The sequence below is a fragment of the Anser anser genome, assembly GCF_964211835.1.
Source record: "Anser anser genome assembly, chromosome: 1".
Classification (NCBI taxonomy): domain Eukaryota; kingdom Metazoa; phylum Chordata; class Aves; order Anseriformes; family Anatidae; genus Anser; species Anser anser.
This window is the reverse complement of record NC_139720.1, coordinates 43897982-43922101: the sequence shown is the minus strand read 5'-3', so window position 1 is coordinate 43922101 and position 24120 is coordinate 43897982. Positions and strand designations below refer to the sequence as shown.

Here is a 24120-nt window from a genome sequence, read left to right as displayed (position 1 = left end):
TTGTGTGTGCTCACGGCAGTTGTGGCAATTCTAGAGCTCCTTGCACACCTTGTTTGGAAGGCAGTGGGAGTCACGTACAGTAAAGTAAATCAACAAATTGTACCGCTCTCGACTCCATGACAAATACTTCTCATTGGGAAGTACTTCGAACCCTTCAAGTCAGCTTCCACTTGGCCCCTCATCAGGGCGGTTTTCGGAGGTAAGGAGCGTGTTGTCCCGTAGAGAGGGGTCCTGCAAGTTGGCCATCTGCATGGCAGTCACGTACAGAAACCAGAGCTACAACAATTCTCTAAAGCCAAGCTACGAGGATCTAAAAGAATGCTTAATGGATTCTTGGGGGAACTTGGATATGGTCCAGAGCAGTCATAAAGTCCACTTGGAAATAAAAATGTATTTCGGATCAGAAGCTGAAAGTGCCGAAGCGGATTCTGAAAGCTGTGTGCAAAATGTTTACCAGTTCCTTCCTGCAAAAGCAATAGCAGCTTGATACCACGGATACCCCAACTTTGAAAGAAGGAAAAAAGGTTTGGTAATCTTGGCTAATTTAGAGTTTGTGAAGCAGAAATGACCCACAGCTGAATTGGATCAAGAAGCATATCGGTGGCCTTCCAACAACTTGTGAGTTACCTATTTTGATGAGAAAATGAACTGAGAGTTTGGATAAAGCAGCTCATTTTCAAAGTGGTTCTCCATGCTGTCGGACTCTCATCGGGATCTCTAACAGGAGAGACTAACACCAGCTTCCCGGGAAATACAGGTGGTGGCTTAACAGCATTTCCCAAGTGAGTGGTTGCCATTTAAAAAGGAAGTCTAACAACTCACCTGAGTGAATCAACACTGCTCAACATGGTCAAAGATGGTGGTGTGGTGATTTTTTTTTTCCCTTTTTTTTTTTCTTTCTCCCCCTTAAAGGATGTTCAGCAGATGAAATACACAAAGGATGTCTATAAATACGAGCTGATCAAGGTTCAGCTGGAGGCCAGGAGGATAAAGGAAATCCCTGCAGGAATTGATGGACAATCTGGGATACGTAGAGCAAGCACATCTTGATACTGGGAGCTGTTGATTGATTTATATTAATGGATTTTTATTGCATGTGAAATCTACACTTCGAAAGCCAAGGCATAGACTACTGTGGAGTTTATAGATTGTGCATCAGAGGAGAAGGCAGACTCAGCTGCCGATACAGAAGGTGGCGGCCATCCTTGCTAATCTGTGTACGACACAGGTGTGATTGGGGATTTGACCAGGGTTTGTGATGTTCTTGAACCTTTTGAATCAGAACAAGACAAGGTGATGACATGCAATGATATTGAGACAAAAACACTCCAGGGCTTCAGGGCAGAACATCTCCCAGAGAATATTGTACATCTAGTTCATGGAGTCCAGCTAGTGCCAAGCTAAAGAACAAAGTTTTCGGTGGGACATGCATTTAAAAAAGTAAACATAATTTTAAAAAAAAGAGGTGGATAGTGCTGTCAAGGTATGAGAAACTAAATGATGTAACATGCAGTACAAACTACAATGTAAAAACAATGTACAAGCTACAACTGTAAAGAGGCAGCATATGTGAGGAAAGATAATGCATTTAAGCTGGTACAGTTAGGGGAAGAATATTTTGGGGCTGAGTCAGATACAAATTTTCTAAATTACGGCTAATAACTGTTACGACATCAGGAATCGTATGTGCCATTGAGTGCAATGGTTGTGGTGGGCGTAGTAGAGATATTTGGTTAGAAGAGTACAGAATTGGTTTGTCTGATCTAGTCCCTGACGTACCAGAATAGCCAGGAAAAACAGACCTCTATCTAAAACCGTAGAAAACTGAATTTAGGTATCAGGCCTTTGGAAGTTGAACAGGGTATCTGGATGGTTGAGGATAAATAAATCAATCATCATTGGTTTGGAATTTATTTATTTTTTTTTAGTGATTAAAAATTGTGTAAAAAAAAAAAACACAGATAATCCAGGTTTAGTTACAGATCTAGAAAATACAAAGATGTGGCTAATGTTTTGTGGCACTGACTTTCCTACGAGAAGTTGAAGTGTCGTTACAATTGAAGGTTTCGATCAGAATTCTCTTTATGGTGAAACAGGGTGAGATTCTTGTTTGGCTATGGTGCACTTGTAACAACCATCTTGTGGGTTGGTGTGCTTTGGTTTTGTTTGTTTGCTTTGAGCTCCTGCAGTGTGTTGTGAACCAGATAATTTATTCAATTAAGGTAGAGAGCAAAAGTAACTATTAGAGTATCATGGGAGACCAGTAACTCACACTGTTTTTTTGTCCTTTTTTTTTTGTTTTTTGCTGCATGCCACAGTTTGGCTAAAGCACATCACTGAAAAATCACTTCCATACTGATAAGGTTTTACTTACAGTCTGCAGATTAGTGAAACAGATGCTGTCATTGTACATGAGTTTAATTTTTTTCTCTCGTGCTTTTGATCAGATCCAAAAAGTTCACCTTTTCATCCAGACAAAAAGTGAACAGGATGTTCCTTAGAGAGTCTTTTTGTAAGAGTTCATTTCTTAAGTGGGACCCATGTGCTAGTTTGCCCTTCTACCAAAGGGAGCATGAATTGGAAGAAAAGCATGGCTTGTTTGCTCACTTCTTTCATGAGGCTATATTCAGAGCCTAGATTGCTTCCCTTTCCTCCTTGTCCTATAGAGGTTTCTTGTAATTCATTGCTCAACTCAGTTTCAATGCTATCATTTCAGGATTTTTGACCTTAGCTAGCTTTAGAAATGCTGATATTTCTCAGCAGCATAAAGTTATCTCCCATCTTAGTAATTAAGAAAGCCAACAAACAAACAACATTTTTAGCCCATAGCAAACCTCCTGTGATGGAAGTATTCCAGTCTGGCTGAGGGATTGGGATTCAGACTGATTGCATACTCTTCTGCATGATAAAACCCACTGCACGTGAACAGAGCCAGTTTGTCTGCCAGCACTGCATGCAGTACGTCGCTAACTGTGGGGTTGTAACCAGATTTGCCAATAACCAAACCTGGAGGTCACAGTGGGCTCGAGGGTCAGCGCTCCCTGGCTTTGAGACATTATGACAGCGACTTTCATGAGTTTTATTGAAATTACATCTTTTCAGTCTCGCATCTTTCACCAGGGATAAGCAAAAAACGGCTGAGATGTCTGGGAGGGAGCTGGGAGCTGTACAGACACGTCTGCGTTGTATAGCAACCAGATTCCTGTGGGCTGAAGCTAATTCATCAAAGAAGCACCACCACATCTAATGGGGCGATTAAAAAGGGAAAGGTCTGTACAGTTTATAGCGTTTGTAGTAGGAAAATATAATTGGACTTGAGCCAAAGGCTTGAAAAAGATGCTGTTACAGCAGATGTATGAGCATACCTTACGACAAATACGGAAGAAGGATTTATAAATGTCGAGTTTGTGGTTTGTTGCTTCAGAAGAAGGTGCGCCTTTTGGACTCTGCAGACTTGTTGCAGTCTAGATGATGAACAAATCAGAAGTGGAAATGGCTAAAAAAATAATGCTAATCCCTAATAATCAGCCCCAGTGGCTGCAGCCTGCTGGTTACTGGAATGAATTCTGCTTTGCAAGGGGCCTTTGGAAGCGTGGCCCAATTACCCCAAGCACTGCCGAACACCCCCATCAGCATTGCAGCTGTTTACACCTGTTGTGAGCTCTCAGGTGCTTTTTGGTTCTTGGTGTCACGAGGCTTCTCAAAATCCTTAGGGGTAACCCTTCAGCCATTACAACAGCGCGAGCCACAACAGCTGCAGTAGAACTGAAGTTGAAACAACTGCCGGACAACTGCTGCGGTCCGAGTGCCTCTCACCACCACGGGGAGGTGAGACCACCTCCTCCGAGGGGCCTAACGGTGTGGAAGAGATAACGGGTCAGTAGGAGAAGTCCTGGGAGGTTTGTCCTTGGGGCTCCTTTCTGGGAATGCTAAGGCACGAGAGGAGGAGGCCTGAGACCACCAGAAAGGCACGTGAAGGCCTCGCTGGGGCATGGCTGTACCTGGTGACCACTTATGAAGTTTGAGGTTGCATGTGTGTTGGTTTTGGAAGAACAGCCTAGATGGGTACCATGCCAACCTCACTCTGTGCCACTTATCATACAACAGGCCCCCAAATCAATTCTTTAAGGTGGAACAACGATTTTTCATCCAAATAGCAGTTCGAAATAGACTCTGCTCTTCTTAAAAATGGACTGTTGACCAGGTCACCTGGGTTTGTTTGTCCCTCTTCAAAGCACACATGCTTTATCTTGCTTTTCTAATGCCAGTTGATAGCAGCCCGCAATGAATGTGGAAAAGGAAGGCTGCTTCCATGCCTGCTCAGCAGTTGTCTGTCTGTCAGCAGAGCAGAGGCCAAGGGCTACACAAAGCCCAGGGACAGGGCTGGTCCCTTGGGCACCGAGATGGGATGTGCATCCATGTGGGACTGCCAAGTCTTTGTCCTGTCCCAGGGAGGGATGTTAGTCTTCCGGGGTTTCATGTGGGCTAATTAAAAGGGCTGGGTGAGTCAGAGAGAAACTAGAAGTCAGTGCAAGCTCTAAAAACATGCTTTGCAGAGAGATTTGCCCCTCCTTTTTAGCATTTATTGGAGTTACTTGGAATTTCAGAGTAGCTAATCTAAACCAAAAGCAAACAAACAGAAGTGCTTCCTAGGCTGTAGTCAAGTGCTTAATGAAGTGTCTGGTAGAGCTTTCTTTTATTGTCCTTTACGATGCTAAAGAAAGGGTCTGTCTGGGGCTTGTTTGAACAGCCTTTTCATCTGGCTGTTTGCAACAGTCCTCTAACCTTCCTCTTTCTTCGCTTGGCGCATCAAGGAAATCCAGTTTTGCTTTTTTTCTTTTTAGGAATACACGTACTTTTCTTTCTGATCTGCAAGCATATACCGCCACCTGTAAATACATGAGTATAGGTGTCCGATAGCAGAGAAAAATGAGTAGTGTTTGTGTTCACTGACCAGCTTGCACAGCTTGCTGTGCAAGTGCTAGTAAGAATCCGTTCATACAGGCTCGGGTCCATGATGAGTGCAGGGCACACTTGGACAACTCAAATGTCTCAATTCAAGGTTTCCCAGGAGATGCTGTATCTCTGCACAAGCTGAGAGCATTCATGCAGGAAAAAAATAAAAAAAAGCCCTCCTTGTAGTAAGCAGTCTTTGTACTTTCAAGCCACAACTTCCTAAGTATCAGTCCTTGAAATATACTTTGAGCAGACACACAGCACAAGCCATCTTAGAGAAGAGAGAGGCAACCAACTCGTGTATTTCCCTTTGTTTTTACTTCTGCACCAGCAGCAGTTGTTTGAATTTGATTTCTACCGCAGCTGTTGTGGCTCACACTGCTGTAATTGTCAGAGAAAAGTTACCCCTAAGGATTTTGAAAAGCCTGGTGACACCAAGATTCAAAAAGCACCAGAGAGCTCACAACAGGTGTAAACAGGCTGAGCCATTTTCATCCTTCTTTCTGCTGATTACAGGAAGACTGCGGTGCTGCATTTCTCCATCTTCTGTTACTTTCAGGTAATCTGTGCATTGCATGCCGGTGGTATTTGCAGCTAGCTCACCCTTACTTTTCATAATTCATCTTTGAGGCTCTTAAGGGGGTTTTGTTGTGGAGCTGTAGCCCAAAGGATTTGGGATGCAGGAGTTCCCATTTCCCAGCCCTCTGTCCCACCCTTGGTGCAACCAAGGGCGTCAGTGGTCGGTGTCACTGCCACGCCAGGCACAGAAATCCTGGCACCTCCAGGCTCCTCCTTCAGGAGGTCACCATCGCTGGTGTCTGGTGGCTATTTCAGCAACTCCTCAGATTGGGTTTTTGGCCTATCAGCTCTCCTCATCATCTGGGCGAGTCAGGAGTTCTGAAATTCTTCCTTTTTTCTCTATCTCTTTCTCTGTCCTTTTAACATAGAATCATAAATTGATTCCAGACTTCTTCAGCTATTATTTTTGTTTTCCCAAATTGAGGAAAATTTCCCCATTGCTTCACAAAGGTATACCTGCCCTAGACCACGAGGTAAAGAAGAATTTAAATAGTGTCTGTGACAGGGGATCCCAGGCAGCAGCCATGACTGTTACAAAGAGAACACACATGAATTTTTTTCCTGTCATCCACATTTACACTTCTTGAAGCTACCTGAAATCCTGTTGCTGCCGAATCACAGACCAGACTGGAGGGGAACTCTAGAGGTCTCTGCTCTGGCCTCCTACACAGCGAATGCCAACCTCAAGACTAGACCAGCTTGCTCAGGGCCCTGGGCAGCCATGTCTTGAAAATCTGAAGGGTGAAGAATCCGCATCCCCTCTGGGCCCCGTTCCCGTGGGGTAGGGCTTTCTCCTGACATCTGATTGCAGTTTGGTGGCTGCCACTCATGACTGTTGTCTCTTGTCCTGTCGCTGCACAGTTCAGAGAAGAGCCTGGCTCTATCCTGCTTATAAATGCACCCATTCACAACGGTATGACAAGTCAAGGGTGGTCAGACGGCGTGGATCCCTGAAAATATTCAGCATTTATTTTAATTCTGAGCCCCAGCCCATCTTGAGGGCTTTAGCACAGCCACCCCAGGCAGGCAGCGGTGGTTCAAACAGCAGCGGGAGGTTACTCTGAACCCCAAACTGCACCTTCTGCAGCCAGCAGGGAGAGGCAGCACAGAACATGGCCTGTATTTAGGCCTTCAGAGAGAAGTTACCGGAGCCTGTGTCCTCACAGCATCACAGAATGGCTGAGGTGGGCAGGCACGTTTGTAGGCCCCCTGCTCCAAGCCCTGCTCCAGCAGAGCTACCCAGAGCAGGCTGCTGATGAGTAACCCCAAGGAGGGAAGCTACTTCAAAGCCTTACTTCTTCAGGGGGATGCAGTTTCTAACTGAAACTCCACACTTTTTTTTTTTTTTTCCTGCTTTCCATCAAGCCTGCCTTTCCGTTGACACTCCCAGGAGGACAGGTCTTCAAGCCAGACTTCAGTCAAGGCCAGCCCACCTGGGGAAGGAGCTCTGAGCTCCCACACGCGCCCGTCACGCAGCGTGCCGGGCGGCAGCGCCTCTCCCTCAGAGCCCGCCGCGTGCTGAGCTGCTCCCACCTTCTGCAGAGGCCCCGGCCCTGCTCCACCCACACGACACAAAGCTCGTCCTGTTGGACTGGGTGTGAAGGCGTTTCTGCTTCGTTTTGGTAGCCCCGAGCCCTCTTCGCACCCCAAGCGCTCTTTGGTGGCCCTTTTTGTTACTCACGGGTGGGCCCAGGTGGACTCTGTCTCCACGGGTGCAATCGGCTGGTGGGATTTACCAGCAGTGAAGCAATGCCATGACGGGAGGAGCCCCACACTGTCAAATGTGTAAGACTTGCACAGGAAAACAAGTTATATCAGATATAGCTGTTGGATTTTTAATCCCTAGTGCAAAGGCTATCGTAGGTGTTAGGCCTGAGTTCAAAACACGGTGAAGACAAATCAAGAAGCCTTGGACTTCGGGATAGGCAACAAGGAGTACAGAGCAACTAAAGATTTGTCTGAGGGCTTTTCCTCTGTGTGGGTAGGAACCGGTGCGCCTTATCTCGGAGCAGTGGGGAGCTGCAGGAAGGCGTCAGCTCACACACAGCTGTGCCACTACTCAGTGGACATGAGGACTAAAGTTTGTCATCTCCATATGGAGTATGGCTCTTGAAATCTCCAAATTACAGCATTTTAAACAAGCCAATGCTTTTCAAAGCGTGGTTACCACCCAAACGTTCATTTTTAGCACCTGCCTTCAGGACAGCTTAAAAACCACTGAGAAAAATACTTTGCATTTCAGCGCTCGTTGCAGCCATCACTTCAAGTCCTCCCTCCCTCTCTAGGAAAGACGACTGCTTGCCGATACCCCACGTGTGAAAGTATGCTGGTATTTTTGTTGAAGCAATGTTTTTAACACAAAACCACAATTACATAGCTGGAGGAAAAAAAAAATGAACGCAGAAAAATCAGCTTGTTATGTCCAGTTGCTATGAGCACGTAGCAGCTCCTACTGGCAAAAGTAACTGACGGTTCATTTAGGACAGAGCTCCAAAATGCACCCAAGTAGCGGAACTGTTCGTATTAGGAACTTGCATGCATTTTCACCATTTCTAATTTCTATTTCACGCCACATGCTCCCACGGTTATTAATCCAACTGTGAGCATGGCTGAGCCAATGTTTCAAACCCAAACAGTTATTCATGGTTTTCCTGTTCATAAATAAATATACATTCCGATTTCCAATGCACATTTGGGTTTGCGAGGCATAAACTATCATTGGGAGCATCACACAGAACTCAAACACAAACAACCCCTTTCACTGCCATAGTAACATGCAACAATCTTCTGTGTTTCCAATACATTGATAAAAACTCCTAAATGCTTACTTGTATTCAAGCCATTGTTTATGCTGACATGAAAAGTGCAGATAAACACATGAAAAAAAATGAGAGCCTGACACTGCTTTATTCATGAAAATAACAAAATAATAAACTCTGTACTCTAACACCAAGCACTCGGTGCTCCTGGAAATGATTAACACAGGTTATAGATAATCTAAATTGTATGTTTGAGCATTTTAATTTTAGGTGTATTAATAATCATTTGGGCAAAAAGAGCTCGGACAAACGTGTTTTATTTTAGCTGCTGAAGTGCTGTGTTATTTATAGTGTGCTCGTAGAATCAATGCCAGTTCTTCAGATCATCTTCTGCTCATTTAATGGACTGCTTAACAAAGGGCAGAATTCAGGGGCTCGTGAATTGCTTGGCAGAACAATCACCAGATTGAATCCAGCAAACAGCAGGCACATTTTCTTCATCGGTTAAGCCTGGCCTGCAGATACACGTGCCTTTGGAGGCATCAGTCTGCTCTCCACGTCTCCTCTGTTCCTTCCTCCTCTCCTTGCACTTCCCCACCCGTCACTGTTTTCCTGTATCTTGTCATCAGTCCCCACCCCCTGGAGCTCCTCATGCACCTGGGGGAGCACAGAGATTGCCGAGGTTTCTGCCGCTCTGTTAGTGGGCAAAGCCAGAGGGGCATCTGGGCTTTTGAAGGCGGCCAGGAGACGCTGCATGGTTGGAGGAGGATCCCTCTGTGCCTGCTGCCAGCCCTGGCAGGGGCAAAACCCTCCTGATGGGGGCCCGGCCGGCCTCATGCTGCTTCCCCCTGTGGCACTGGGAGCTGCCGGCCTGGCACTGCCCGCCACGAGCCCGCATCACCCGAGGGACAGGTGCCCAGTCGCACGGCAGGAGGATGTGATGCAAAGTCAAGCAGCTACAGGGAGCATCCAACCTCGTGCCCATTGGCTGAGTCTGCATTCACTGTCCCCTAAACCTGGGGAAAATCGCAGTGCCGCTTCTGCCCGTGGCTTTTTTGCCACTGCCACGGAAGTCGGGTCTGCTCTGAACATCACTCTGAACATACGCTTAAAGCAGGCAGTGCGACGCTTTGCCAGAAGAAGATTTTTCTCTTTCTCTCTCAATCACAGCCACCAAGCCCTCAGGAAGGTGATGTGAACAGGACCCATCAGCTGTACCTTTGTTAAGTCTCAGAGAATTGTAGCAGTATGTACGTCCTAGGAGGAATGCCTCCTGCAGCTCATCCTTCTGGGCTGAGCCTCCATGCAGCGCCGAATGCTTTCCTGGGAAGCTGGGGATGCTCAGAAGCCACTAGCAGCAGGGTGATGGGCTTAGAGCGGAAAGAGGAAGGACTATCACTCATTTATCCATTCCAGTTCCTGGAAACTGACTTAATTGCCAGGAGACAATAGCAGTCAGGGTTATCGCCGGTGCTCCTGAGGGTCTTAAGCACAGGAGAAAAATGCAACTCTCTTTTAGCCAGATTAGCTCCCCTTTTTGTTTTGATGCAGCAATCCCTGAACTGGGGGCCTAACTGTGGAAAAGCAGGGCATCCCCAGCACCTGGAAGCAGCAGCAGCAGGGCACTGCCTATGAAATATTCCCCATGCCAAAACAAAAAGATCAGAGTTGGACATTTCCTCTAGCAATGGACTCTTCGAATTAACTTTTGTTTTATCTTTTCTAACCTCTATTCCAAGCCCTCTGCCCACCCGCCTCTTTGCTGTGTAATAATTACTGTGGCCGGCCTCACAGATGTACTTTGCACCTCGATTTGCAGATGCTTTATCACAGCTGGGCAAATGGCACCATTAAACACATTTTTCAAGAGCAGAAACGGAGATGCCAGCTAGCTGCTTGCTTGCCTCTAAGTCACAGCTCAAATCGATGGCTGAAACTAAACCACGGTTCTTCTGTCTCTTTGGCTGCCAAACTTGTAGTTAATCACCTCATTATTTTCAAAAGCATCCCACTGATCTCACTCTTTAGGAAAGCAGGATGAGTTTTCCCATATGGATTTAAATGCTTCTTTTACAAGAAAATTAATAACAGGATTTTAGCCAGTACCTCCGTCCAAAATTCCCCTGGATACTCTTGTTACAGCAAAGAAAAAAACCCCACGGTATCAGCACTAATCCAAAAATGAAAAGAAACACAATACATCCACGGCTCCTGAGAAGCTTAAAGAACAAGAAACCAAACCCAGCAGCTGAGACAGACCAGCAGCCGCGGTGCCGGGGGCGTAAGCCGTATTTTTCTGACAGTTTCACAGCAGAGTGTGAGCCAGGGCAAGTGCTGCCGTTCCCTTCCAGAGGGCAGGAACCTCCCCAGAGCCCAGCGGCACTGCGGGGGTGAGCAGGACGGGCAGGACCGGCGCTGTTACGGGACCTGTGCAGCAGCGTTTGGGCCATCAGCTCCCTGCCGAGCTCGGGTGAAGGTGCTGGCAGGAGCCGTTTGGCCTGAGGAATCGAAGCCTGCAGGAGAATCTGGAGTTGAATCTGTCATTAGCCTGGTGGAAAGCAGGCCAGGTTGGGGATGGGCGGTAGAAGCAAAGTCTGACTGAGACCTGCTTTGGTAACAGGTGATGTGCTGGGATGGGTGTAGGAAAAAGGGTAGGGAGCCACAGGGAATTTAAGGAAGAAAAGCCTGAAGAACAGATTTCTTTGCAATGTGGGAAGGCTGGCAGTAAGTCATAGTAACAGTAACTATGAAAGACTTGGCTATTTCAGTTCTGCTGACTGCTTTATTATGAACAAGCTGTTTGCACAGCCCATCTTAAAGCTGTACAAATAATTCCAATTTACGAAGCCTTATCTGAAGTCCAAGACAGTCACAATGAACCGACTGAGACTAAAATTTCCCAAGCTGGGGTTGTGCCTCCGGCTAAATTTGTTTGGGAGCATTCAGCCAAAAATTTTTAATCCATTTCTGATGGCTGACATCGTTCTTAGAAACCCATTGTTTGTCTGACCTCCTCCTCACCCGTTAGAAAAATTTCTGGCGACGTTTTTCCTCTCTCGGTTTAATGCTTAGAAGCGCTGCACTTGAAACTTGGCAGGAGGCGGCTCTCTGTTAGGAAGACACATTGCGCCCGCTCCCTAAAACTGTGCTCAAACTTGGCCACTTGACAAGCACTTGAAAAACCGGCCTGCCTGTGCTTGATAGAGATCTCGTTTTTTTCAGCCCAAATCCCCCGGAGCTGTCTGAAGGGAGCAGGTGGTGGTTATCGCCGGCTGCTGGGGCTGGCAAGGGAGGATGAGGAGCACGAGGCCGGTCTCCTCCGCTCCCCCCTTGCCCCCTTCCAGCACTAAAGCAGCTGGGAGGAGAAGCAGTCAGAGCTAGGGCAAAATGGGCAAAAGATGGGCTAGAAAAAGGATACGGAGAAGGACCAAAAATAGCGGGACTGAAGGGAAGAAAGGACCCTGGAAATGGGCAGAAGGCCAGTGAAGAAGCCACTGAAGAGGAAGGGTTTCGGGGGTCTCCCCCAGCACGGCATGGCTGGGGAATGGCAGCAGCAGCAGGCATCACACCGAGCAGCTGTGCTCCTGCGAGGGGCTTTGCTTCTCCAGACTGAAATGTTGCTGAGGTTTGGATCCACCTAACGGTGCGAGGGGAAAAGCAGCCAGCCGGCTGGGGTGTGGATGAGAAATTTCTGAAAGCTCGAGGAAATATTCACGTTGTGTGACCGCTGCTTCCTGGCTCCGGCACTGAAGCAAAGTGGGGAGAGAAAGCAGAGCGCTTCCCTGGCTGCTGGCAGCTGCCCAGGAACCGGGACTTTCACCAGGCGGGGTGCGATCAGCAGGTAGCAAAACAGGCTTTGAATCCAAACAGTGTAATTAAAACAGGGTTACTAAATGATCATCATCTATCCCATGAACAGAGGGAGGGTCCTTCAGGAAGGAAAAATAGCAAAAGTTTGCAATTAATTATGATCTTACGGTGTATATGGACAAGAAATCTCAATTAACATTGTGCAGGCAACGCTAATCCCTGCATTTTGTTACCTCTGGATGCTTCACTTTGCAAGATCAACAGGCTTCTTTTCGAACCTTGCTTTCTGTTCATGTTGGGGGTTCTCCAGTCTAAGAACAGCAATGTCCACACATAACTTCTGCAACTTCACTCAGCCTGTCTCTTAACTGATATTGCATAAGGATGAGCACACTGCACAGTGGGGCTGAAGCTAGCTAAAATTAATATGTACGGATTTTGATTTTTTTCCCCCAGGATTTGAAAATCTCTCAAAATATTACTTTATTGAAAATAAATGCAAATGTTCATCTTTTGTTCTTCAAAAGCATCGTTGCCCTTTTTTCTTCCTTTCTCTCAGATAGAGATTTGTTACCTATGACCCAACCTGTGCCACTTCTTCCAGTCCTTTCCAGCCAAGGCAGTCCAAGCTACTAATCAGGAGTGGAGGAGCTGTCTAGTTTGCCACCTGAAGTGGGGAGAGGAAAGGATTGATTGCCCAGGAACATTTGGAAAGGTGTATATGGCAGGGGGGAAGCAACATCTTTTCTTAAGCTGCTGCATTTCTCAGGTTGCAGCTTTGGAGCCCAAACATCAAGGCCAAGCCGCAGGAAGAAGAGCAGCTAGAGAGTTGCTCTTCTGGTGGCTTCTCAAAGCAATGTCCCTAAAAGTAAATCCACTGCCTGCATTCCCACCATCCAACCATCCTTCTGGCAGCCCAGAGGTGAGCGATGGGAGTCTGACAGATTTTAGCTGTAGCCAAGATAAGCAAAAAGGAAAGAACACAGGTGGATATTTTTCAGCTGAAATTTGTAAAGTTAGAGCTCAAAATAAATCGAAGCCCGAAGAGTAACATCCTTTTACCAGGTGGGTGATCTGGCAATGTCTGTCATGTTCCTGAGACCATATTTTCCCATCTTTTCACTTGTCATCTGTGTGCGTGGGTCACAAAAATGAGTCTGAGAGAAATCCCTTGATCACATTTAAGCATCCAGACCCCTCTTGCTCAAGTCAGCTCACTGAGTACAGGACTGTCACAGCTCTGTCTCCTAAGACCTTGCAGCAGAGCTGTTCAAAATGTGGTGGGTGCTTCGAAGCCAACAAACTCACAAGCACACTTCAGCTCTCGTTAGCTTTCCCAGTCTGTGCTTGCTAGGAGCGCTCTCTGTCCCGTCACCCCAGTCATTAATAAGTACGTTAAACTTTAACAGCCCCGGGACAGCTAATGATGTGTCGCTAGTGATCAGCCACCAGCTGGACTCTGTACCACTGATTCCAACCCTCTGAGCCCCAAGGAGCAAGCAATCTTCCACCCACCTTATCATCTGCCTTGCCAGTCTGTATCACGCTGATTTAGCTGCAAGAGTACTGTAGGAGACGTGTCAAAGGCTTTGCCAAAGTCAAGGCAATAAATGATATCCACTGCTCTCATGCTTTGAGGAGTTTGTCCTTGAAGAGAAGCAGCTCTCCTGGGGCCCTCTGCTCTCCAAGGCAGATCCCTTTGGGGTCTTGGCAAGCAGATCCCTGAACAAGGTGAAATACGCTCTCCTGTAGGCAAGGGCTGTAATGCTATTTGACCTGCTGACTTCTTGCAGGATTTTAAATTCCACAGCGTCATGACTGCTGCAGGAAAACTTACTCTTGGCCTTCATGTCCTGGGCCAGATCTTCCTCGTTTATGAATAACAAACCCATCAGAGCATCCCCCTGGTTGGCTCGCCAGTCACTTGTGTCAAGCAATTGCCTTCTCCAGCACACTCCCAGGTTGCACCTGACCATACAGTCCTTCACGTTGCGGTACACCTGTGAGTCCTCGGGCCTGCGATCACGTGAGGTGGCTCCACTGACTTGCTGTCCGTGATGTCCCCTGCTGTATGTTTGTGTGCAGGTGCCTGAGATGAGCCCCGAGTCACAGTGCTTTCACAAGGGACGTGCCAGGGTTTCCCTGATCATGCTGTACAGACCCCGCACAAATAACGAGCATTTAGGTGCCTCTCTGGGTGAGGGGCGTTTCGAGGCCTTGGCTACACACCAGAGATCACTGCAGAGTGTTTGTGGGTTCATCGCTTTGCAGCTTGAGCTCTCCATCACCGTCGCAGCAATTGCTCCATTAGGAGTTTTTCTGTGATCACACCGAGATCACAGATCAAACGGTGATGGGTTTATTGCTTCTTTTCAGCTAGAGCTAACTGTCATAATGGAGAGCTTTATTGATCTCCGATGGCAGCAATGCCAGGAGCACAGAGCTGTGCTGTTTTAGGAAACACTTTGACTAGCTCCATAATTGCGTTTGGATTACTGCTGCCCCAAGGGCTGGAAATGCAAGGCTGCTTGTGAGCATGTGCTTCCCCCTTGTAGTTGAGATGTATCCTACCAAAATCAAGGTTGTTGCACTGACTGACATTTGGAGTTGGATAAAGGTTGTTATTTCCAAAAATGATTTTTAGTCTCAGGTCACTGTTTTAGGCTAATTTCTGTCACTTATGTGCTTTCTGTATGGGAAAGCTTGACCTAACCTGAGCTTACTCAAGCTCCAATGGAACAACTTCTTGGCCCTGCATACAGAAACCCGAACAGCCTGTGTTTAGGATCCGTGTCTGCCTTGACTTGTCTGCATGAGCAAGAAGGAGACAGGCTTACAAAACAGCCCCGTGAGAATGCAGCAGGACTGGGTTGCTGTTGTGCTTGTTGTTCTGAGGGCACCCCAGCACCTCTCTGTCGCAAGGACAAAGCGGCCTCTGAGCTCCAGCTTTGGCGAAGGAGGGGAAGGAGGAGAAGGAGGAGGAAAAGGGATGACCCTCATCACCACTCCCCCGAGGCTGAGTGGAACAGAGGAGGAGCTTGGGGACAGAGCCAAGTTCCACATTCACAAGCCAGAAACCGCAGGGAGAGAGGAGCAGGGAGACAGAAAAAGAGAGTGAGGGGACAGGAGGAAGCAAGGAAAAGAGGACAGCTGCCCGGGGAGGGAAGCAGGAGAGCAGAGAAAGAGGCAGAAGGGAGAGGCAGAAACAGTCTTGGGTCAAAAGAGGAAGACCGAGGAGCAGACAGGCTACAAAATGACGTTGCTCCTATGGCTGTCATCTTACTGGAGCAACATCTCTGTGCTGGGAATTTTCCTTACCGTCTTTACCTTGCTTCTTGATTTCATGAAGCGCAGAAAGAAGTGGAGGCATTACCCGCCAGGCCCGATGTCGCTGCCATTTGTCGGGACCATGCCGTACATCGACTTCCACAACCCGCACCTCTCCTTCAACAAGGTGAGTGCCAGCCCTGCGGGGCAACCTGCGGGCTGGGGACGTGGTCGTGGGAATGGCAGGCTTCTCCGTGAGTTACTCCAGCATGCCTACGGGCCTGGGGCTGCTCCGGTTAAAGAGATCAGCTCGCGGGATTTGCCCCAGCAGCAGTGCCCAAAATGTCTGTAGCATTTCTGTTCAAAGTCAGGGCTTATTCTGTCTCGAGGGAAAGGCACAGCACAGCTTGCAGCAGATTAGTTTGCAAACTCTAAAGGCCTTTTTTTTCTTTAGGACAACACTGCTCAGCTGTCTGTCCAAAATCCACCAAATGGAGAAAATAAATACAGCATTTGTATTGTTTGCCTTCATATAGTCCAAAAGATTACCATTTTCAAATCACATCAAATCAGGGTCATGCTGACTGCAGTCTTGACCGGTAATCACTTTTAATGATGTATTTCTAGTGCCAGTGAAGTACTAATTCCCTTTCCAATCCCACTGCAAATACACTCAGAGAATTTCAGTTCCTTGATTTGCTCAGAGTATGGAAATGAAGAGGGAAAGAGGGAAAGAGGGAAAGAGGGAAAGAAGGAAAAGAAAAAGAAAGAAAAAGAAAGAAAGAAAGAAAGAAAGAAAGAAAGAAAGAAAGAAAGAAAGAAAGAGAAAAAGAAAGAAAGAGAAGGAAAAAGAAAACAGAGATAACTAATGTGTTTTTTGTGAGCATTGCTACTACGACACCACCTTCCAACAGCACTCTCCTGAGCACTGTGTTCAGTGTTACTGACCAGCAGTGCAGCTTCAGCCTGGCCTCCTGGGAGCCCGTGTCCAGTGGAAGGGCTTGTCCTCCTCAAGGAGGCTCGGCTCCAGGTCAAGCTATGGGTTGGATGAGCATACAGCTGACAGGTTACCTGTGCAATCATCCCGCTCTCAGCTTCGTGTCTTTTATAGATCACAGCAGATGTAGGGGATGTGCGAATTACCAGCCTTACTAGATGCGTTCATTCCTCTTGGGGAGAAAGTTGACCTGAAACTCCAGCGTGGAGCTGCCTCTTCCAAGCATGCTCCTAGGATCTGGGCTTTGGGTCAATCTTTAGGAACAAATGCATGTAAAGAAACTACATATCGCTTTATCATCGATCCTTCCTTCTAGCAGAAAGAACTCAAAACTAGTTCAAAACTAGCTCAAAAATTGCCTAGGCTTTCAGAGACAGATAAACAAGACAAAGTATTCAAAATCCAAGTATTAGGAAATAGGGGGTTGTTGAGCTTGCACTATCTGAAAATCCCAAAAGAGGTCCTTGACCTTGTGTTGTCAAACAAAATCCAAAATGCTTGCACAAAGTTCTTGGCAACAGCTTGAGCTGGATAGCTGTATATTAAATCTTGCCAGTTGCAGTGCGTTGCTCCCTGCTTCAGCCGGTGTTTCACACTGCTTTGAGATGTTTCACCGCAAAGACAACAGTCAAAGGTCAGCTGAAGGTCTCCTAATAAAAGCAGTTCAACCCCCTAAATAGTAAAGGCCCTAAGGAAGGCTAAAGGGTTATTTCGGACATTACTTGCCAGCACTATTGGGTGTGGGGTCACTTTCAGGGCCAATTTTTTTATCTTGCCAGTTTCACAAGAAGTTCGGAAACATCTTCAGCCTCCAGAACTGCTGGACCAACCTGGTAGTGCTGAATGGGTACAAAACTGTGAAGGAAGCCCTGGTTCACAAATCGGATGACTTTGCTGACCGGCCATACTTCCCAATGTATGAACATGTGGGCTACGGAGATAAATCTGAAGGTACGTCCCTTGGAAATGGGCATTTCCTGCAGGCACTGGCACAAGAACTCCCCCTCCTCTTTTACTGGGCATGTAGCTGCATTAGAAGGTGCAGTAATAAGTTTTTAGAATGGCTGTGTGAATAAGCTGTACAAGATCAGACCCTTTCATCTATCTCTACAGACCCATACCTCCAAACTCACATTTGCTCTTCTCTAGTGAAGATGTACATGTCAGAGCTCCTGACATTTCTTGCTCATCCATAATTCCAGGGATTGTTGTAGCAAGATATGGGCATGTCTGGAAGGAGATAAGGAAATTCACACTCTCTACCTTGAGGGACTTTGGAATGGGAAAGAAATCCCTGGAGGAGCGAGTGACTGAGGAAGCAGGATTCCTGTGCTCTGCAATCAAAGCAGAAGAAGGTATGTCACATCCAGAAGGATGGGCAAACTGCTCTTAAAAACAAAACAAAGCAAACAAAAAAACAGGAAAATGCAATAGAACAATGCAGAGAGAACTACTAACACAGCCACTCCATATGCATGCAGTGTTTCAAGTCCATCAGCATAATTATTACTGATCCTGCTCTGCCTTGAAGCCACTTCTACCTGACACATTGGGGCTACTGTAAAGCTAATCAGTCTGAAATAGGACATGAATAGAAATAAGCAGAGGTAAAATATATTATTCCCACAGCTTGGTCACTGTTACCTTTATGAAGTTTGGTGGAACACAGCGATATTATCACACATGACAAAAGTGAAGTTTTCACAGCACATCACCTGTCATCTAGACACAAACAGAAGTGTTATCTGGCATGTGACAGAACAACCCTGCAAATCAGCTTTTCTTTGGGAGCTTTCTCCCTTAAGTAATGGCCAGCCGAACCACAGTAGGAGATGAGAAGATCTTCTCTTCCACTATGACGTATTTGTACTTTGAGTTTGTTTTTTTTTTTCCCCTTGAAAACATCAAGGAGGTATTTGTGTATTCTTGTAGCCGAACTCTGAGGTTCAATAGGTTGATGTTGCTTAGCCTCTTTGCTTGGTCTCCCTCTCTGTTTTTAGGTCGTCCTTTCGATTTACGTTTTCTCGTAAACAATGCAGTCTGCAACATGATCTGCACCATCATCTATGGAGAGCGTTTTGACTACGGTGATGAGGTGTTCAGGAAAATGGTAACTTTGTTTGAAAACTCCCTGAGTGAAGAAGCTGGATTCCTGACTCAGGTAACATAGAAGTGTGATATGTTCTGTAAGAGGCTGCCCTCTGTCGCTTGAGAGCACTGTGTTTTCATTATTTTTCTTTTTGCATCACGTAATATCTTGTCTCTTTCTCTGTGGTTCTGGCCTACCAGCTTCTTAACGTGATGCCCGTTTTGTTGCGCATCCCTGGACTGCCGCAGAAGGTCTTTCGAGGGCAAAAGGCATACATGGACTTTATAGACGTTCTCATACAAAAGCACATGGAGACCTGGAACCCTGAATACACCCGTGATTTCACTGATGCGTTTTTAAAGGAAATGTCAAAGGTAGGGAGAGACCAGCAGAACCTTAGAGCCCAGGAGCAATTCCTCTACTTCTTTGAGCTTGTTGATGAAAGCTGACTTTTGTCATAAAGCTCTCTAAAGACCATTACTACCTAATTTTCTACTTCTTCATTCTACTTCATATCTTGAGCATTAATTTCTTCATGCTGTGCCCTCCTTGATTGTCCTCAGAAATCATATAATCTGTCACCACCTTCCACTGTCATTTTTCCCTCAGTGTCTGGCAGCTCCCTTCTTTCCAGCCTACACCATTCTGAAGACATTTAAAAGTCAATAATTGAGAATTCATGAATATGTCTAAGTTTGCACCAGCGGACAAGCCAGACATGCAAGATGTTTGTCAGTGCCTTAACGACTGATGTCAGAGCAGAGCAACGTGACCTAACGTGCTCTGCACTGAGCATTTCTACTGGGGGAGACTGAGCCTGGCCTCCTTCCCTCTTGTCACATCCCTCTCCTGCTTACTGATGTCCCCTGAGAAGCCGGTCTGATAAATCCCTCCACTGGGCTAACTTCAGTCAGGCCAGTCCCACAGCTCCCTCGCCAGAGTTCTTTTATTTGAATAACAGTTGAAACTTAAATGCCTCATTACTTGCTATCCATGTTAAGACAGCATCAAAATATACAGAATAACTCAGCAGAAGCTAGTCCCTAGGAGAGAAAAGTATAAAAAGGATTAGAAAAGACAAGCAGATGAACTCATGCAGAGAGCTTGTCATATCTCATATGCTAGCAAATTTGAGCTCAATTAGTATTTGGATGAGAGACCAGTTTTGCTGAAATTGGTGTTGCAGACTTAATAGGCAGCAATGATACCCTGATTTTTTCCCCCCTGATCATAAGAAAACACCAGGGCAGAAGCAGTGAGAATCTGTAATGCGTAGCTACAGATAGCCCCCTCAAAATACTGTTAATTTGCATTTGCCGCATCAGTGCAGCCTCCTCGCTGCTGCGTGGGCTTTATGATCTGATCAAGCCTGACTAACAGTGTTCCACCTCCTCTGGGGGAGGACGTTACAGTAAGTGGCAGTGGCCTGCTGAGCTGAGAGCGCAAGGTGTTTACTTCTGTCCTGAAGGCAGGAGTAATGTTCACCTCGCAGGCTGTGGGAGGTTACTGATGACCTTCAAATACACTGGTAACAGCGGTATTGGAGCACATCAGTCATACACAGACTATTGCCTCTGTTGTGCTTTTCTCTGCCAATGAAATTCTTGGTCAGCAAAAGCGGATCTAGTACTTCTTAGCGGTGCTCTGAAGGAAGGTCTTCTCACCCAGCGACTGTCTTTGCTCCTATCACACACTTGTTTGCTCTCCGCAGGGTAAGGAGGCTGAAGAGAATGGTTTCAATTACAACAACCTTCGTCTGGTGACCGCAGACTTGTTTGCAGCTGGTTCTGACACCACCTCCACCACCCTCCGGTGGGCATTTCTGTACATGCTTTTGCACCCAGAAACACAGAGTAAGTGAGAGGACAGGCAGAGGTGCGGTATGTTCCCTTCAACCCTCATTTCTCTGTAAGGACACTCAACATCTCCTATCCATGGTTTGGGGCTTTTGCAAGGAGAAACAGCTTTGGTGATTGTTGGTCTAGAAGAAACCAGGAGAAACACTTCCCCTGATACAGCTGCTCTAGCAGGCCCAATGGTGGCGGTGGGGAAGCCCTAATGAAAAGACTGGAGATGGAAGGGCAAGTTCACTCTCCTTCACACTGAAGGCTACCTGGGGACTTCCAGTGGTCATGGAACCCTCCCTCCTATACTCGGAATAAACACTAATCTGTTTTAATTCTCAAATGCTGCCTGCACAAGTACACTTCCAGGCACATTGAGGAGGGATAAGGTAGCATGTCAAGTGCCAAGACCTTTATTAAAGACACTGTGCACAAATAACAGTTACAGAGGTTTTGTTTTGTTTTGTTTCTTTCTTCTTTTTTTCTTTTTCTTTTTTTTCCTGAACAACTGAAAAAAGGCATTCCCCTTTAGTTTCTGTTCATTTCTATAACTGCTTGTCCTGCTCTTGCACAATGCCTACTGAGCTCATGCTGCTAGCTTTCCTCCAGCTCGTACCAGCCTCTTCTGTTTAGCTAAGGGAGCTCTAAGTCCTTGGCTGTGCTGCTTTCAGGTAAAATCCACAAAGAGATTGATATGGTGATTGGAAGAGAGAGGTCACCCACCATGATGGACCAAGTGAACATGCCCTACACCAATGCCGTGATCCATGAGGCACAGCGCTGTGGGGACATCACTCCTGTTGGGCTACCTCACATGACATACCGGGACACCGAGCTTCAAGGTTACTTCATTCCCAAGGTGAGCATGGCCTGACGGGCCATGCAGCATCCCCGTCATGTGCAGACACCAGGCCTAGGGTGTGGGTGACCCCACATAACTTTGCAGATTTGTATTTCCAGCCCCAAATCACGGTCACTGCCAAGCACTAAAGCAGGGAACTTTGAAATGTTAAGACCAGACAGGTGGACGGACACGTTTGTGCTCTAGGTTTACACAAGTTATATGGGAACCCAGCTGTAGTGGCAGCTCAGTGCAAAGGTTTGCTTTCCTCTCGATGAGCTGTGACATTCACTGCCTGTGTTGGAAGAAGCAACTAGGACAGCCTGACAGGCTCTTTGGAGGCACATGAGACCAGCTTGCCGCCTTTCCTGAGACAGCAGTAGTTAAATCTCTGAAGTTATTCAGTTGCCACTGGCATTCGGTCCATTGACACTGTGACAGGAATCAAAAGCACTCTGTCCTGGCAGTGCTGGTAGCCATACAAGCCTGGGATGTTTTTTTCAGCCTTGCAGTAACTCCCCTAAGCTTAAAACATTGACACGGGAAACAAGAAAGCTTTGCCATTTTCCATGTGTGAAAGTTGGGCTTTGAAGTCTGTCAGTTAGCTTTTTCTCTCCAGCTACAAAGTAAGTGCAGAAGGATCTGTGAAGCAGAAGCTGTTTCCACTATGTAACCATGAAATTAGCATTTGCATGCAATGGCCTTTGTTAGGATATAAGTTGCAAAAGTTCAAATGCTTCAGGTGCATAGGGCAGGCACCATCTTATTGGAAAAGTGCACTGCTTTACCTCCGTTATAGCTAAGATACAGAAGAGGAGCTCAGTGCCATATTTTGAAGCATCTAGTGATGGTTGCTATTAGACGGGAGAGACTGACTAAAGAGGGGCCAGCGCTGATCCATCTCGCCAAGATAAGTCTGCTGTTCTCACGTAAGTTGTTTCCTCTTGTGGAGGAGTGCAGGGGACGACAGTCATCACCAACTTGTCTTCCGTGCTGAAGGATGAGTCAGTCTGGAAGAAGCCAAATGAGTTTTACCCCGAACACTTCCTGGACGTGAACGGGCAGTTTGTGAAACCGGAGGCCTTCATGCCTTTCTCAGCAGGTAAATCTAAGGGGAGGATCTAGCTGCAAGCCAGGTGCACAGCAGGAGTGGTGATCTGCCTCCTGGGAAGTGAAAGTCCAGGGGTAGTCTCTTTGCATTTGACCGGGGGTAAGAAGGTGACCTGCAGGGGGCTCTTCCAACCTAAATTATTCTATGATGCTGTGCACAACATACAGGGTGTCCCCATCTAACTAGCTGTGAGTGCCTGTGCCCTTTTGACATGGTTAACCAGGCACTCTCACCTTCTTCTTTCTGTTCTTCCTGAGCAAAGCAGCTTCTGACCCTCCGTTTTGCTCCATCCCGTGTCTGCACACAGAGGTTGCTCATCCCACAGTGATTCCAGCGTGGTTTAACGTCCTCTTTCACGGATGCTCCCTTCCTGCAGGTCGACGTGTCTGCCTGGGGGCACAGCTGGCCAGGATGGAGCTCTTCATCTTCTTCACCACTCTCCTGCAGAAATTCACCTTCATGCTCCCCGAGGATCAGCCCAGGCCATGGAAGGATGGCCACTTTGCCCTCATAAACTCCCCATACCCATTCAAGCTGCAAGCTATCCCAAGATAAGTGCACACCGTTCCCCTTTCACTCAGAGACCACTGCAAACGCTGTCAGAAATGTTGCAGGTCTAGGCAGGATGATGCCAAGTTCCACTTAAGACCACCTAAATCTGTGCAGATGTCCCTAGCAGTGTAAAGAAGGCTGTAGCCCAACAATATAGCTTAGCTTAATTCCAGTCTTGGAATTTGAATCACACAGCCATAGCACGTTACAGGTGATGGTCATATTTGCGAGTACATATATAACCAGTAAACCAGTTCTGCTGTACTTTGGGCTCTCATTGCAGAAACAGTTTACTGAGCACATGGCTACTGAGAGGGTATTAGCCCTGGCTTATTGTGTACTGAAATACGAAGGTATCTGGGGTGAAAGATAACCCTGGGGTCCTGCCAATTCTAGGAGGAAAAACAAACAAACAAACAAACAAAGAAACCTCGGAACAATTTGTAAAGAGCTCCTGACCACCTCCCTTCCCTGCTAGCCCCACTGCTGCTCAGCCACTGCCTGCCTCCCTGCTGTGCCTCTGCCTGCCTCTCTCCGGGTGCCCAGGGCAGCTCAGCTCTGGCTTGGTTCCTGCAAAAACCATCCACGGCCGATCAGCTGCTTTGGCGTGCGCTAGTGGTGGGCAGGGCGAGAGCTACAGCTCTGACCGGGCAACGTCGCCCTGAGGGACTACACAGAGCAGTGCCCCTGAAAAGGCACAACCATCCTACAAATATATAATCCCTTCATTACTTCGTGTTTATTGCATACTGCTCTTTATTCCACACATACTGCATTGCCTTCATTTACAGCCCCAAAGAAAGTAAATTTTAATCCAGAGAAATGCCTGACAACCCTTATGTTACGCTATGCCTTAAGCAGGAGGAAATACCAAAAAGGAGTACATAAGTAATCAGTATGATGTCTCAGCCACAGAAGCAGGTAATTTCTGAAATGCAGAAATTCCTACATATCTATTTCAAGAAGAACTGTGGTGCTTAGGTTTACCATCTCCTATCTAAATAGCCCCTCGAAACGGCTTTTCTTCAGCGTTACATAAAGTCAGTTCTCGGGCAGGTTTGGCACGAAGCCATGGAGTTACATTGCTTGAAAGTTAGCTGTACGTTTCAGAGCTGGCTTTCTTTTTCTTCCTGCAATATTTCTGACCAATTGTTTCGCAAGGTTTGCAAAACGATCAAGGTTTGATGTTCAGACTCATCCTTAAAAATATTAAGGTTTGATGTTCAGACTGGTAGTAACTAACATAAAGGAGCCTCTGTGCATAATCACAACTAAAAAAAAAAAACAACAACTCAGAAACAGCGTATGTGTGTGC

The 24120-nt window shown here is 46.7% G+C and overlaps 1 protein-coding gene across 1 annotated transcript; it reads left to right on the top strand.

Moving 5' to 3' along the window:
* The first annotated feature begins 15139 nt into the window (after positions 1-15139).
* Positions 15140-24104, top strand: CYP2D6 (cytochrome P450 family 2 subfamily D member 6). Its single transcript, XM_083844929.1, has 9 exons — positions 15140-15558; positions 17148-17319; positions 17571-17723; positions 18369-18529; positions 18658-18831; positions 20169-20310; positions 20973-21160; positions 22103-22244; positions 22630-24104. The coding sequence occupies exons 1-9, from the start codon at positions 15358-15360 to the stop codon at positions 22806-22808; spliced, it is 1512 nt and encodes a 503-aa protein (XP_083701055.1). The 5' UTR covers positions 15140-15357; the 3' UTR covers positions 22809-24104.
* The last annotated feature ends 16 nt before the right edge of the window (positions 24105-24120 follow it).